This window comes from Osmerus eperlanus, chromosome 27 (genome assembly GCF_963692335.1).
Source record: "Osmerus eperlanus chromosome 27, fOsmEpe2.1, whole genome shotgun sequence".
NCBI lineage: Eukaryota > Metazoa > Chordata > Actinopteri > Osmeriformes > Osmeridae > Osmerus > Osmerus eperlanus.
Window position 1 is genome coordinate 327,305 of NC_085044.1, and position 12,613 is coordinate 339,917.

General features: G+C 53.5%; 2 protein-coding genes across 3 annotated transcripts in view; one reads left to right on the plus strand and one right to left on the minus strand.

Moving 5' to 3' along the window:
- The first annotated feature begins 164 nt into the window (after positions 1–164).
- On the plus strand, positions 165–1,600 carry anapc13 (anaphase promoting complex subunit 13). Its single transcript, XM_062453966.1, has 2 exons — positions 165–1,051; positions 1,228–1,600. Exons 1-2 carry the CDS (start codon positions 953–955, stop codon positions 1,351–1,353), a joined length of 225 nt encoding a protein of 74 aa, XP_062309950.1. The 5' UTR covers positions 165–952; the 3' UTR covers positions 1,354–1,600.
- The window catches only part of arhgap32b (Rho GTPase activating protein 32b), a 47,044-nt gene continuing 35,907 nt past the window's right edge, over positions 1,477–12,613 (minus strand). The window contains exons 15-26 of one of the 2 annotated variants that reach the window (XM_062453963.1): positions 9,876–9,978; positions 8,981–9,125; positions 8,554–8,636; positions 8,261–8,368; positions 8,027–8,172; positions 7,427–7,628; positions 7,141–7,280; positions 6,879–6,953; positions 6,611–6,684; positions 5,773–6,550; positions 4,946–5,439; positions 1,477–4,851 (exon numbers count right to left, since the gene is read on the minus strand). In XM_062453963.1, coding sequence (XP_062309947.1) covers positions 2,668–4,851; positions 4,946–5,439; positions 5,773–6,550; positions 6,611–6,684; positions 6,879–6,953; positions 7,141–7,280; positions 7,427–7,628; positions 8,027–8,172; positions 8,261–8,368; positions 8,554–8,636; positions 8,981–9,125; positions 9,876–9,978 — 4,532 coding nt within the window. In that variant the 3' untranslated portion in view covers positions 1,477–2,667. Of the gene's footprint in view, positions 4,852–4,945; positions 5,440–5,772; positions 6,551–6,580; positions 6,685–6,878; positions 6,954–7,140; positions 7,281–7,426; positions 7,629–8,026; positions 8,173–8,260; positions 8,369–8,553; positions 8,637–8,980; positions 9,126–9,875; positions 9,979–12,613 lie in introns of both variants that reach the window. The other variant, XM_062453962.1, reaches the window with a different exon arrangement.

A 12,613-nucleotide genomic window follows, 5' to 3' on the forward strand; every position in this document is an offset into this window, starting at 1 on the left:
AGAAAGAACTTTAAGTAGGACAAAGATAAAATACTGTATCAAATGTCAGTTGACGGACATAATGTAGAACATAATTAATTCTGAGTGCAGCTTTCTTTGTCAATAAAGATTTCAATAGTTACGTAATTACCCTGCGACGATTGTATCAGAACAGAACAGAAAATTGTACCCAGTTATCTCTCAATGGATACACTTTTCAAGGAAGAGGGTAGCATCGGTCTAGGTGAACTTGATCCAGGTTTTGTCCTCGCTACGGGGACCCCCGTTTCCTCCAATAACCTATTTATCCCTCCACTGAGGATGGTGAGCTGCCCTGTGGCTTGTGACCCGGCGAGGTGATGTGATGGACTTAGGGCTGCTGGAAGAAGTTGTTGTCTGAGACAACAGAGCGTGCTCAGAATGAGGGTGTCGAGACAGCAGAGGCCTGTAGGTAGAGAACGGTGGAAGGCTGGCAGCTCCATCAAGATTTGGAGCAAGACATTGATCAGAATTTTATGTAGTGAAAAGTATAATCTGAAAGGGGGAACTCATTCTTCATGTTGGATAGGTGGTTGAAATGTTGGTCGTTGAAATGTTGATTGGCATAATGCTGTGCCTGTGGCCCTTCCAGCTTTGAAAGCACTTACACCACCACCTCAAGGCTGCAACAGTCTGCCGTTGAAACGGTATGAAGAGGAGCAGACCATCTTCTGAACAGTAGGTGGCAGTAATGCAGCTCAAACGTTGGTTGCAAATCTGCCATAACCTCAACCGAAGAAGAAGACTCGCTTTCTGTACTGTCGTTTTAAAACCTGACGTTAACGTGTTTGTGTCTGTAGCGGCAGTTAACTTATTTTTATTAAATTGTCTAGCTAGTTGATTACTTACAAAACAAGGAAACGCAAAATACGGTGCTTCACAGTGGCAGCACAAGGTAACGTAACTCTCCAGTGACTGGACCAAACGGCCGATCATGGACAGTGAAGTTCAGAGAGACGGCAGGGTCCTGGACCTTACAGACGATGCTTGGAGAGAAGATCGTCTACCTTATGAAGATGTGACCATCCCACTGGTAAACTGCAGGAGTTTTTTAAAATTGTATGGTCCGATAACGTTAAGATGACCTCACCCATTGGCAACGGTTCTGCAACTTATTTTGTGTAGGAAGATATTGGCTTTCGGCTCGCTATACAAGACCTTACTAAATGCAAAGCATGACACTTTTAAACAGTCCGTTTCCTCTTGTAGAGTGAACTACCTGAGGCAGAACAAGACAACGGAGGATCGACGGAGTCTGTGAAAGAACAAGAGATGAAGTGGTCGGATCTAGCTCTGCAAAGTCTGCATGAAAACACACCCAACTCTGGAACTTAGTGGATCGACTGACCAAGGAGGCTAGTTTTCTAGCAATGACACAAAGCTGAGATACATTTCAGTCAAAATGTAGGAAATAAATTGCCTAAAAACAAATGGGAGTGAAACGTGAATTAGTACCAATGCTGAAACAAGAAACATTTATTTGGTCAGATAAAAAAATATAAATAAAACCCGACATGAATAGAACAACATTGTCTAATGAAAAATGTGGGTAATTAAAAATAGGCTACCCCATAAATGTTTTTATTTTGCTGATCCACAGAGGCAATCGACGCAAATTGACGTTAAACACGTTTGAAAATATGTAAATGTACTTGAGTGCAAAAGTAGAGCTGCCTTTAGTCTGTGTATAAATGACGTTTTGTCTTTTTGCCATGAAGTAAACTCTTAATACTACTTATGAGGGTGCCTTATCGCAGTCAAATAAATACTGGATTTTCACTTTCACACATCCTACATTTCCATTTAACTTTATTCAGTTAACAGTCCATCCAAACCCTGTAATAACTGGGGGAAGGACTACAGGACAAACAAGGTCTTTGTTTACATGTGCAAGGTAACAGGCAATCGTACATCCAGTCATGGAGGCCATACATTAGTGCAGGAATGCTTATGGAAAACTCCCCGCAATGTTTGGTCCCTCTTACAATGAAGAACAGACCACTGGGCCAAAACATTCCACTTGAGTTTAATTCATATTTTCATAGCAAAATACATCAAATATAGGAATTGGCACAGTTGCAGAACAAATACAATTAAATGCTCCTGTACCAGCTGAAAGGACCCTATTGCAGATTTCATGTTATTCTGAACCCAATTCAGATGTGAATTCATGTAGTATTGCCAAGGCGTGTCCATAGCAACATGGGGCTACAAAGATTAGCAGATTTCCATCCTCCAACATCCAAAGGGTACACATTGGATCACAGACCTGCGCTGTCACAGACAAGTGGACATGCATTTCTAAAATGCAAAACTTCCCCATTATGTTTGATACGCACAGACGCCAAATCATATTCTGGGGAGGAAGAAAATACATTTTTACCAGTAGCTTGTTGAATACATGTTTTATATTTTTGTAATTCAGGTGTGATGGACCTTTTGTCTTTAATATCAAAGAGCTTCATATGATTGGCCAAGTCATTTCAGAATGGCAATTTGTAAGGAATTATGGTACATTTGGTACCATTTGTAAAAAGTGTTTCAGAATTTGACTTGACTGAATTCATGAAAACCCCGGTCAGACCAGCTGTCCTGCGGAGACTGCTGGGCTTCAGGTCCAACTACTTTCCTTCACGTAGCAGAAGTGAGTCATTCTGCGTGTATGTGTGTGTCTGGCCTCTGCAGCCTCTGCTCCGGGAGGAAGGCCCCCTGGCCCAGGGCCGTAGAGTAAGCCCTGCCGGGGGCCGGGAAGCTGGGCTGGGGGGGCTGGCTGGAGGAGGGCTGGGGGCCAGAGGGGAAGCTGGTCTGGGGGGGCTGGCCGGAGGGGGGCTGGAGGCCAGAGGGGAAGCTGGGCTGGGGGGGCTGGCCGGAGGGGGGCTGGAGGCCAGAGGGGAAGCTGGTCAGGGGGGGCTGGCCGGAGGGGGGCTGGAGGCCAGGGGAGAAGTCGTCTATGTTGTCATAGTGGGACTGGACAGTCATGGTGCTGAGTCTCTGGTAGGAGTAGTCCCGGTCTGCATCAGGAGGCTCCCGAGTCCTGCTGTGGGACCTGTCTGGCCTCGGGGGCGGGGCGGGGGGCGGGGCAGCAGTGGGGTGGCCACTCAAGGTTTTCACCCTGCTGGGGAGGCCGTCCAGCTCAGTTTCGTATCGAGGCTGGAGGCTCCTGGCCTCTGAGGGCTCCAGCCACCTGCTGCCTCCAGCCCTACTGTCCTCCACCTCACGCCGGCTTGACTCCTGCTGATTAGCCACGCTGCGGGCCGGGGGCGGGGCTTGAGGGTGTGAGGCTCGGCAGGCCCTGGAGCTGCTGTGCTTGGCCGTCCCGTTGCCCTGGTTACCCTGGCAGAGTTTCTCCGCCTCCAGGTACAGGAGCACCTCTGGGTCTGGGGGCAGCTGTCTGGTGGGCCGGCGGCCCTCGCCGCCCTCGGCAGCCATCAGCATGCCATCGCCGGGGTCAGATTTACTGCGCAGGTGCAGCGAGTCGTAGCCAGACACGTCAGTGGGCAGGAACAAGCCCACGTTGTCGTACTGGGACATGACCGGAGCCTTCACCCTCTGCCGAGGACGGCTGTCCCTGTGCAGCGACAGCCTGCCTAGCTGCTCCCACTCCTCGGGGTCCCAGGAGACGTACACCGCCCCCTTGGAGCCCCGCCCGGGGGGCATGTCCCTGCTCACGAAGCCGTGCTCTTGGCCTGGGGGCGGGGCGTGGCGGGACAGGAAGTGGTACCCCCCGGCCTTGCTGCCCATCCGGCCGGGGCCGACGTCCCTGCCGCCGAAGGAGTGTGTGTGTCGCAGGCGGACCGTCCCGTAGGGGTCCACGTCGTAAAAGGGCGAGTCCAGAGGGCTGGCGCCAGAGTAGGGGCTGTAGCGGTACTGGACCCGGCCGTTCTCAAAGTAGGGCTGCAGCTGGGTAACGTGGTAGTCTGCCTGGGGAGCCTGGTAGGCGGGGCAGCTGTAGACGGGGTGCCGGTAGAACAGCAGCTCCTCGTCCAGGGGGGCGTGGCTCCTCTGGGGGGGGAGGGGCAGCAGGCTGGGGGGTGCATGCAGCGAGTGCACTCTGCGGAGGCTGGGGTAGACATGGGCTCCGTCAGCAGGGCAGCAGGCCTGGCCGCGGTGCCCCGGCCCCGGGGAGGCGTGCTCCCTCCTGGGGGGGCCCCAGGGCCTGGCAGCTTGGGGGTAGTGGCGGGGGCCCAGGGTGCTGTAGTGGACGTCGCGGGCGCTGTAAGGTATCTGAGGCTCAGTCTTAGATGCGTAGGAGAGGTGGGGAGGGCCGGTGTCGGGCCGGTGGTGGTACACCGAGGAGGGCTGGGCCACCAGGCCCCGCTGCTGGTAGAAGGCCTCGCTGGCAGAAGGCAGGGCATCACCCTGGCTGTGGTGGTACAGGTAGGCGGCCTGGAGGGAGGCAGGCTTGCGAGGGGGGTGGGGAGGGTGCTGGGGGGCTGCGGGGCCAGGGGCCTCCACTGGCAGGCTGGGGAAGTTAGTGGCGTGGCTGGCCTCTGTCTGGCTAAGAGCTGCAGTGGCCAGTCTGCTCTCGATGGAGCGAACAGGGGGGGCAGGAGGGGGGCCGAGGGGGGGCCGGGCCTCAGGCTGCACCGGTCTGATGGCCTCCCAAGGCTTCTTCACCACAGGCTCGTCTACGGAGGGGGCAGAGGCCCCTCTGCTGTTAGGCTGGGGCTGAGGCTGGGGATAAGGCTGTTTGTGAGGTTGAGGCTGGGGATAAGGCTGTTTGTGAGGTTGAGGCTGTGTCTGCACCTGATGCTGTATGGGCAGCAGAGCCTCTGTTTGAGGCTGAGACTGTAGAGGCTCGCAGGGTCTGGGCAGTTCAGCCTCGTCAGGGACCTGGAACACAGAAACACCATAAGTGGAATCATCCTAAGCATGCTAGCTGGGTTACCTCCTAACCCTGCTAACCCTGCAGGATGATAGATAGTACCTGAGAGGGAGGCTGGGGCAGCACAGCAGGGGGGCTTCCTGGGGCGGAGCCAGGAGGAGGACCCGGACACGGTGCCGCTGGCTCCCTCTGGACGGGGGGGCCGGCGGGGGTCCTCTGGGGAGGGGGGGTCACGCCAGGAGGGACGTCCATGCCCCGGCTGGGCCCGGGGGGGGTGGAGGAGGTCCTGGCCCCCCCAAGGGGCTCCTGCATGCCAGCAGGGGGGGCGAGATGGGGAGAGGAGGGGGCGGAGGAGGTGGGGGGCAGGGCAACTCTGGATTGCGTTTCCTCAACGACAGGGGTGTGGGGGTGTGAGCCAGATGGACAGCCTTTGGAGTCTGGGACCGGCTGGGGGAGGGGGGCCCCTTCTGGGGGCTCCTGGGTCCTGGGAACCAGAGCAGAGGCCTCCTGGACCAGCCTACAGGCAGAGCTCTGGGTAGTGGGAGGGGCAGGGAGGAGGGGCGAGCTGGGGGCGGGGCCGTGGACAGCTGTGGATCCTGGTAGAGGGAGGAGAGAGAGTGAGACAGAGCATGCTCAGGAGCGGGGAAGAGAGAAGATAGAAGGTGGCAGGCAGGCTGGGTCTTCAAGAGGAGGATAGAGATGGACAAGTTAAGCAAGGCGCTCTGGCATCATGTGGAAAGATTTCTCTGAGCTGAAATCCATGCAAGGAGTTAAAGGCATGATCCTGGGAAACTAACCCTAGAAATGAAACAGGAACGTGTTTTTATCAGAAACACAAGAGAACAGATTAAGCCTTACAGCTACACAAGATGGAAAATAAATGTGTTAAAGAAAGTCTGTATATCCCAAAGACACGGTCCCCAACTCACCTAGATGCTCCGAGCTGACAGCAGCTGGCTTGTCCCCCTCGTCCACCAGGACGTCCTGCCTGTCTGTGGCGTCCATGGCTGTCAGCTTCCAGTCCAGCTCCATCTGGAAAGCTTGGCTCAGAGAGGGCTCTCCTGGCCTCAGGAACAGAGACTCCATGCTGGGAGAGTCCCTGGGTCCGGGGTCCGGGGCGGGGGGGGATGGCAGGGAGAGACTGGCACCCAGGGCACGCTGACCGGGACATTCCACGCTAAACAGCTCCGGAGTGCTCAGAGGAGCCACGCTGGCAGACTGTCCACTCTTAATGGGGGAGACGGCCTGAATGGGTTTCTCTGAGTAGGAATACGAGCTGCTCAGCTTGTTGCTGCGTGGCTTATCTCCCAGGCCTGCGCTCAGGGCTGGGAAGGGTTTGGTGAACTTGCTGAAGAGGGTTGGAGAGAGCAGCTCTGTGTTGTGGCTGCTGCCACTCGTCAGACCGGCACCCTCCCCACACAAGGTCCCGGGGGAGGCCAGTGCCCCAGGGGGGGCCAGGGCCCCAGGGGGGGCCAGGGCCCCAGGGGGGGCCAGGGGGAGGGAGGGGGAGGCCAGGCTGCACTGGAAGGACATGGGGTCAAAGTCCAGCGAGGCCATGCCGATGTCGGGGGGGCTGAGGTCCACGTCCTCGCCTGCGCAGCGCGGGGGGGAGATGAGGACTGGGACACGGATTGGCCCGTCGTCTCCGTCACTCTCCCCGGGGGTCAAGTTGTCATAAGAGTTGCAGTGATGCCGGCTGTCCAGGAGGTCGCCGCAGTGATGCCGGCTGTCCAGGAGGTCGCCGCAGTGATGCCGGCTGTCCAGGAGGTCGCCGTTGAAGGAGGCTGAGAGGGCATCACTGCTGGAGCGAGGGCGCCGAGGACGGTACATCCTTGATTCTCCTGGGAACAGACAGTTACAGAGACAGTCAGTTACAAGAAAACATCAGTATCTAGATATGGTTTAAGTTCTCAGTTGTAGTTTCTTCATGTCCTGAACCGGTATCTGGATGACGAGCATTGAAATGAGACACCTCATATAACATATATAACTGTATCATATAACATATATAACAGTAAGAAAGATGAAAGATCACCTTCCACGTTGTGTAGAGAAGTGAGAGACTCCTCACTCTTAGCTGAGCGGAGGGTCCCAGTGTCGGCTCTGCCACCTGGAACACAGAACACAGGCAGACGACATAGAAAGAGATAAACACAAACATGTTGCAGAACAGGGAAGGAGAGAGAGAAGCAGGGAGAGAAGGAGAGAGAGAAGGAGGGAGAGAAGGAGGGAGAGAAGGAGGGAGAGAAGGAGGGAGAGAATGAGAGAGAGAAAGAAAGAGGGAGAGAGAAGCGGACCTGTCAGAGCCATGGCCTTCAGCTCGGTGGGCACGCTGGGGTTGCGCTGCAGCTTGCGTTTGGACATGGAGGAAGCCTTGCCCAGCGTGAAGAAGGATCGCCAGCTGCTCACAGGAGACTTCCTGCTGGAGGGCCGCTTCCTGTTACCGGGGAGACGGAGAACATGTCTGAAACAGCTGGACATTTACAGGCGACACTAAACAACAGACACGCACGGTGGAGGAGAAAGGTTCAACATATCCTCATGGGTATCGAAATATTGTTCAACTTAGACCTAGAGACGTACCTTTCGGTGGGGAACTGGATGACGGTGTGGAACTTGCCCTGCAGCGCGGCAGGGCCTTCCCCCACTTCGATGTACTTGCTGTCGGCCGTGACGGGGGAGTTGATCTGGGCCTGCGTCCGCGCCTGCGCTTCCTCCAGGGTCAGCAGCTTAGTGGAGGGGGACGACACCAGCAAGGACTTGGGACGGGACAACGAGTTGTGGCCTGGGGGTGGAGACAAACCAGGACAGCCCATAATGTGGCAGGGAATACAGCCCATACTGTGGCAGGGAATACAGCCCATACTGTGGCAGGGAATACAGCCCATACTGTGGCAGGGAATACAGCCCATACTGTGGCAGGGAATACAGCCCATACTGTGGCAGGGAATACAGCCCATACTGTGGCAGGGAATACAGCCCATACTGTGGCAGGGAATACAGCCCATACTGTGGCAGGGAATACAGCCCATACTGTGGCAGGGAATACAGGGGGCAAATCTGTGTTTTCTGCTTAAGAGTTTGGAGTTGACGAGACAGCTAGCTGTTAAAACTGTGCTTCCTCAAGACAGACTTGGTGTGTGAGGCCGGTGTGTGAGGCCGGTGTGTGAGGCCGGTGTGTACCTGCTCCCTCCCGTATCAGAGAGCTGAGTTTGGGGCTGAACAACACATCCACATGGTTGAGGATGAACTCCACCACCACAGACTGGATCCGGACCTCCATGAAGGCAGCCGTCCCACTGAAACAGGCAGACTCGATCTGCTTGGACCTGGCGGGACAGCAGTTACCACAGTTACCACAGATACCATGAACACAAACACAGATTAGACTCAGTCATGTGCCTATCCTGGTCTCACCTCAGCAGGTTAGGAGCCCAGACGATGGCCAGGTTCTTGCTGTGCATGTTGGTGATGTAGCTGAAGGTGGCCAGGTGGGACAGGTGCCTCATGAGGAACTCCAGCGTCCTGATAAGCACAACAATGAAACCCTTACCTACTGTTCTGAACATCTACAAGCCTCTCCATGAACTGTAGTATCTAGTGGTGGCCAGCAGGGGGCAGCATGGGGAGTATCTAGTGGTGGCCAGCAGGGGGCAGTGTGGGGAGTATCTAGTGGTGGCCAGCAGGGGGCAGTGTGGATCCAGACTGACCTGTAATGTGGCGGAGGCAGCTGCTGGATGACATCATGGATTTTGATGAGTCGCTCGTCATCTGTGGCTGCTGACACAGCCTCCTGTGGAGAGGATGGGGGAGAGAGAGAGAGAGAGAGAGAGAGGGAGAGAGAGAGAATGAGAGAGAGGGAGAGGGAGAGGGAGAGAGAGAGAGAGAGAGAGAGAGGGAGAGGGAGAGGGAGAGGGAGAGAGAGAGAGAGAGAGAGAGAGAGAGAGAGAGAGAGAGAGAGAGAGAGAGAGAGAGAGAGAGAGAGAGAGAGAGAGAGGGAGAGATGGTTCAGGAAAGAAGAGAAATAAGATGGTTAGGGTTAGATGGCCAGAGTGAACTACTTGGGCACAACTGATGTGTGCTATGCTATGAGGGCGCCGGGGTACGAGGGCGTCTTGGTAGGAAGGCGTTGCTTACTGAGAACTTCTCGTAGAGCTGGTACGTGAGCAGGGGGTTCGGCAGCTCACGGAAGTACAGCTTGCACAGCGAGCCCACACAGTGGATGTCCTGCAGGTACACATCTTTGGTCAGGTCAGGGATCTGCTCCGAGTCAAACTCATGCCTGGGGACAGGAAGAGAGACACACACAGGGAAACATTAAGTGACCACAGTAAAATGGGGCTCAAATCCATGGAACATAAGAAGTATTGAACAATCTATGTCCTTGTTCAATCACCTCAGCAGAATTTCAATTACTATTTAATCTGTTAATGACATAATCCTTAAATATCCAGGGATAAAAGAATAAAGTGGAATTGATATTCTCTTCATATAAATTCTTCAATAAATCCTGAAAACCATCTAACATATACAATCTATGCATACAGTAGTGCTGTGTGAATCTGCAGCCAGCTCAACCAGATCTGGAGAAACATGGAGCAGATAAACTGGATACTACGAGGACAGATACTACGAGGACAGATGCTACGAGGACAGATGCTACGAGGACAGATGCTACGAGGACAGATGCTACGAGGACAGATGCCACGAGGACAGATGCCACGAGGACAGATGCCACGAGGACAGATGCTACGAGGACAGTGTTTATCATCTGTGAGTGACGTGCCAAAAACCTAGAATTCCGCACATTCCTTTCTCCTGGCAGTTTGCCATGCTATCATTCTCCTGGCAGTTTGCCATGCTATCATTCTCCTGGCAGTTTGCCATGCTATCATTAGAGGGGTGGTGGTGGGGTTGGTTCCACAGGACCAGGGTGAGTTGGACTAAACGTCCCCAAATCCCTCTGATTAGGTGACATCTAATGCCATCAAAAAAGAGAATTGAGAGGGTCTTTTTCTTTCCCAGACGTTACCGTAGTTTCTGGATGTTGGAAGCGATCCCAGACAGGCGGTAGATCCCGTCCACCACGCCGTGCTTCTGGATGAAGTCTGTGCAGCTCCTGAGGACCTGAGGGACTGGAAACAACAGGAAGTCACACGACAAATCACTGTTTTAACCCACTGAGTGTAGGGTTAGGGCTAGTCGGGCTCTAGTTTTAACCCACTGAGTGTAGGGTTAGGGTTAGTCGGGCTCTAGTTTTAACCCACTGAGTGTAGGGTTAGGGCTAGTCGGGCTCTAGTTTTAACCCACTGAGTGTAGGGTTAGGGTTAGTCGGGCTCTAGTTTTAACCCACTGAGTGTAGGGTTAGGGTTAGTCGGGCTCTAGTTTTAACCCACTGAGTGTAGGGTTAGGGTTAGTCGGGCTCTAGTTTTAACCCACTGAGTGTAGGGTTAGGGCTAGTCGGGCTCTAGTTTTAACCCACTGAGTGTAGGGTTAGGGCTAGTCGGGCTCTAGTTTTAACCCACTGAGTGTAGGGTTAGGGTTAGTCGGGCTCTAGTTTTAACCCACTGAGTGTAGGGTTAGGGTTAGTCGGGCTCTAGTTTTAACCCACTGAGTGTAGGGTTAGGGCTAGTCGGGCTCTAGTTTTAACCCACTGAGTGTAGGGTTAGGGCTAGTCGGGCTCTAGTTTTAACCCACTGAGTGTAGGGTTAGGGTTAGTCGGGCTCTAGTTTTAACCCACTGAGTGTAGGGTTAGGGCTAGTTGGGCTCTAGTTTTAACCCACTGAGTGTAGGGTTAGGGTTAGTCGGGCTCTAGTTTTAACCCACTGAGTGTAGGGTTAGGGTTAGTCGGGCTCTAGTTTTAACCCACTGAGTGTAGGGTTAGGGCTAGTCGGGTTCTAGTTTTAACCCACTGAGTGTAGGGTTAGGGCTAGTCGGGCTCTAGTTTTAACCCACTGAGTGTAGGGTTAGGGCTAGTCGGGCTCTAGTTTTAACCCACTGAGTGTAGGGTTAGGGTTAGTCGGGCTCTAGTTTTAACCCACTGAGTGTAGGGTTAGGGCTAGTCGGGCTCTAGTTTTAACCCACTGAGTGTAGGGTTAGGGTTAGTCGGGCTCTAGTTTTAACCCACTGAGTGTAGGGTTAGGGTTAGTCGGGCTCTAGTTTTAACCCACTGAGTGTAGGGTTAGGGTTAGTCGGGCTCTAGTTTTAACCCACTGAGTGTAGGGTTAGGGTTAATCGGGCTCTAGTTTTAACCCACTGAGTGTAGGGTTAGGGTTAGTCGGGCTCTAGTTTTAACCCACTGAGTGTAGGGTTAGGGTTAGTCGGGCTCTAGTTTTAACCCACTGAGTGTAGGGTTAGGGTTCGTCGGGCTCTAGTTTTAACCCACTGAGTGTAGGGTTAGGGTTAGTCGGGCTCTAGTTTTAACCCACTGAGTGTAGGGTTAGGGTTAGTCGGGCTCTAGTTTTAACCCACTGAGTGTAGGGTTAGGGTTAGTCGGGCTCTAGTTTTAACCCACTGAGTGTAGGGTTAGGGTTAGTCGGGCTCTAGTTTTAACCCACTGTGTGTAGGGTTAGGGTTAGTCGGGCTCTAGTTTTAACCCACTGAGTGTAGGGTTAGGGTTAGTCGGGCTCTAGTTTTAACCCACTGAGTGTAGGGTTAGGGTTAGTCGGGCTCTAGTTTTAACCCACTGAGTGTAGGGTTAGGGCTAGTCGGGCTCTAGTTTTAACCCACTGAGTGTAGGGTTAGGGCTAGTCGGGCTCTAGTTTTAACCCACTGAGTGTAGGGTTAGGGTTAGTCGGGCTCTAGTTTTAACCCACTGAGTGTAGGGTTAGGGTTAGTCGGGCTCTAGTTTTAACCCACTGAGTGTAGGGTTAGGGTTAGTCGGGCTCTAGTTTTAACCCACTGAGTGTAGGGTTAGGGTTAGTCGGGCTCTAGTTTTAACCCACTGAGTGTAGGGTTAGGGTTAGTCGGGCTCTAGTTTTAACCCACTGAGTGTAGGGTTAGGGTTAGTCGGGCTCTAGTTTTAACCCACTGAGTGTAGGGTTAGGGTTAGTCGGGCTCTAGTTTTAACCCACTGAGTGTAGGGTTAGGGTTAGTCGGGCTCTAGTTTTAACCCACTGAGTGTAGGGTTAGGGTTAGTCGGGCTCTAGTTTTAACCCACTGAGTGTAGGGTTAGGGTTAGTCGGGCTCTAGTTTTAACTCACTGAGTGTAGGGTTAGGGTTAGTCGGGCTCTAGTTTTAACCCACTGAGTGTAGGGTTAGGGTTAGTCGGGTTCTAGTTTTAACCCACTGAGTGTAGGGTTAGGGCTAGTCGGGCTCTAGTTTTAACCCACTGAGTGTAGGGTTAGGGTTAGTCGGGCTCTAGTTTTAACCCACTGAGTGTAGGGTTAGGGCTAGTCGGGCTCTAGTTTTAACCCACTGAGTGTAGGGTTAGGGTTAGTCGGGCTCTAGTTTTAACCCACTGAGTGTAGGGTTAGGGCTAGTCGGGCTCTAGTTTTAACCCACTGAGTGTAGGGTTAGGGCTAGTCGGGCTCTAGTTTTAACCCACTGAGTGTAGGGTTAGGGTTAGTCGGGCTCTAGTTTTAACCCACTGAGTGTAGGGTTAGGGTTAGTCGGGCTCTAGTTTTAACCCACTGAGTGTAGGGTTAGGGCTAGTCGGGCTCTAGTTTTAACCCACTGAGTGTAGGGTTAGGGTTAGTCGGGCTCTAGTTTTAACCCACTGAGTGTAGGGTTAGGGTTAGTCGGGCTCTAGTTTTAACCCACTGAGTGTAG

Bases quoted from the DNA above. Each gene is read 5' to 3' on its own strand.
- anapc13 (XM_062453966.1), top strand. From the start codon at position 953: ATGGACAGTGAAGTTCAGAGAGACGGCAGGGTCCTGGACCTTACAGAC. The intron at 1,052-1,227 runs GTAAACTGCAGG...TTCCTCTTGTAG, and splicing joins AAGATGTGACCATCCCACTG to AGTGAACTACCTGAGGCAGA.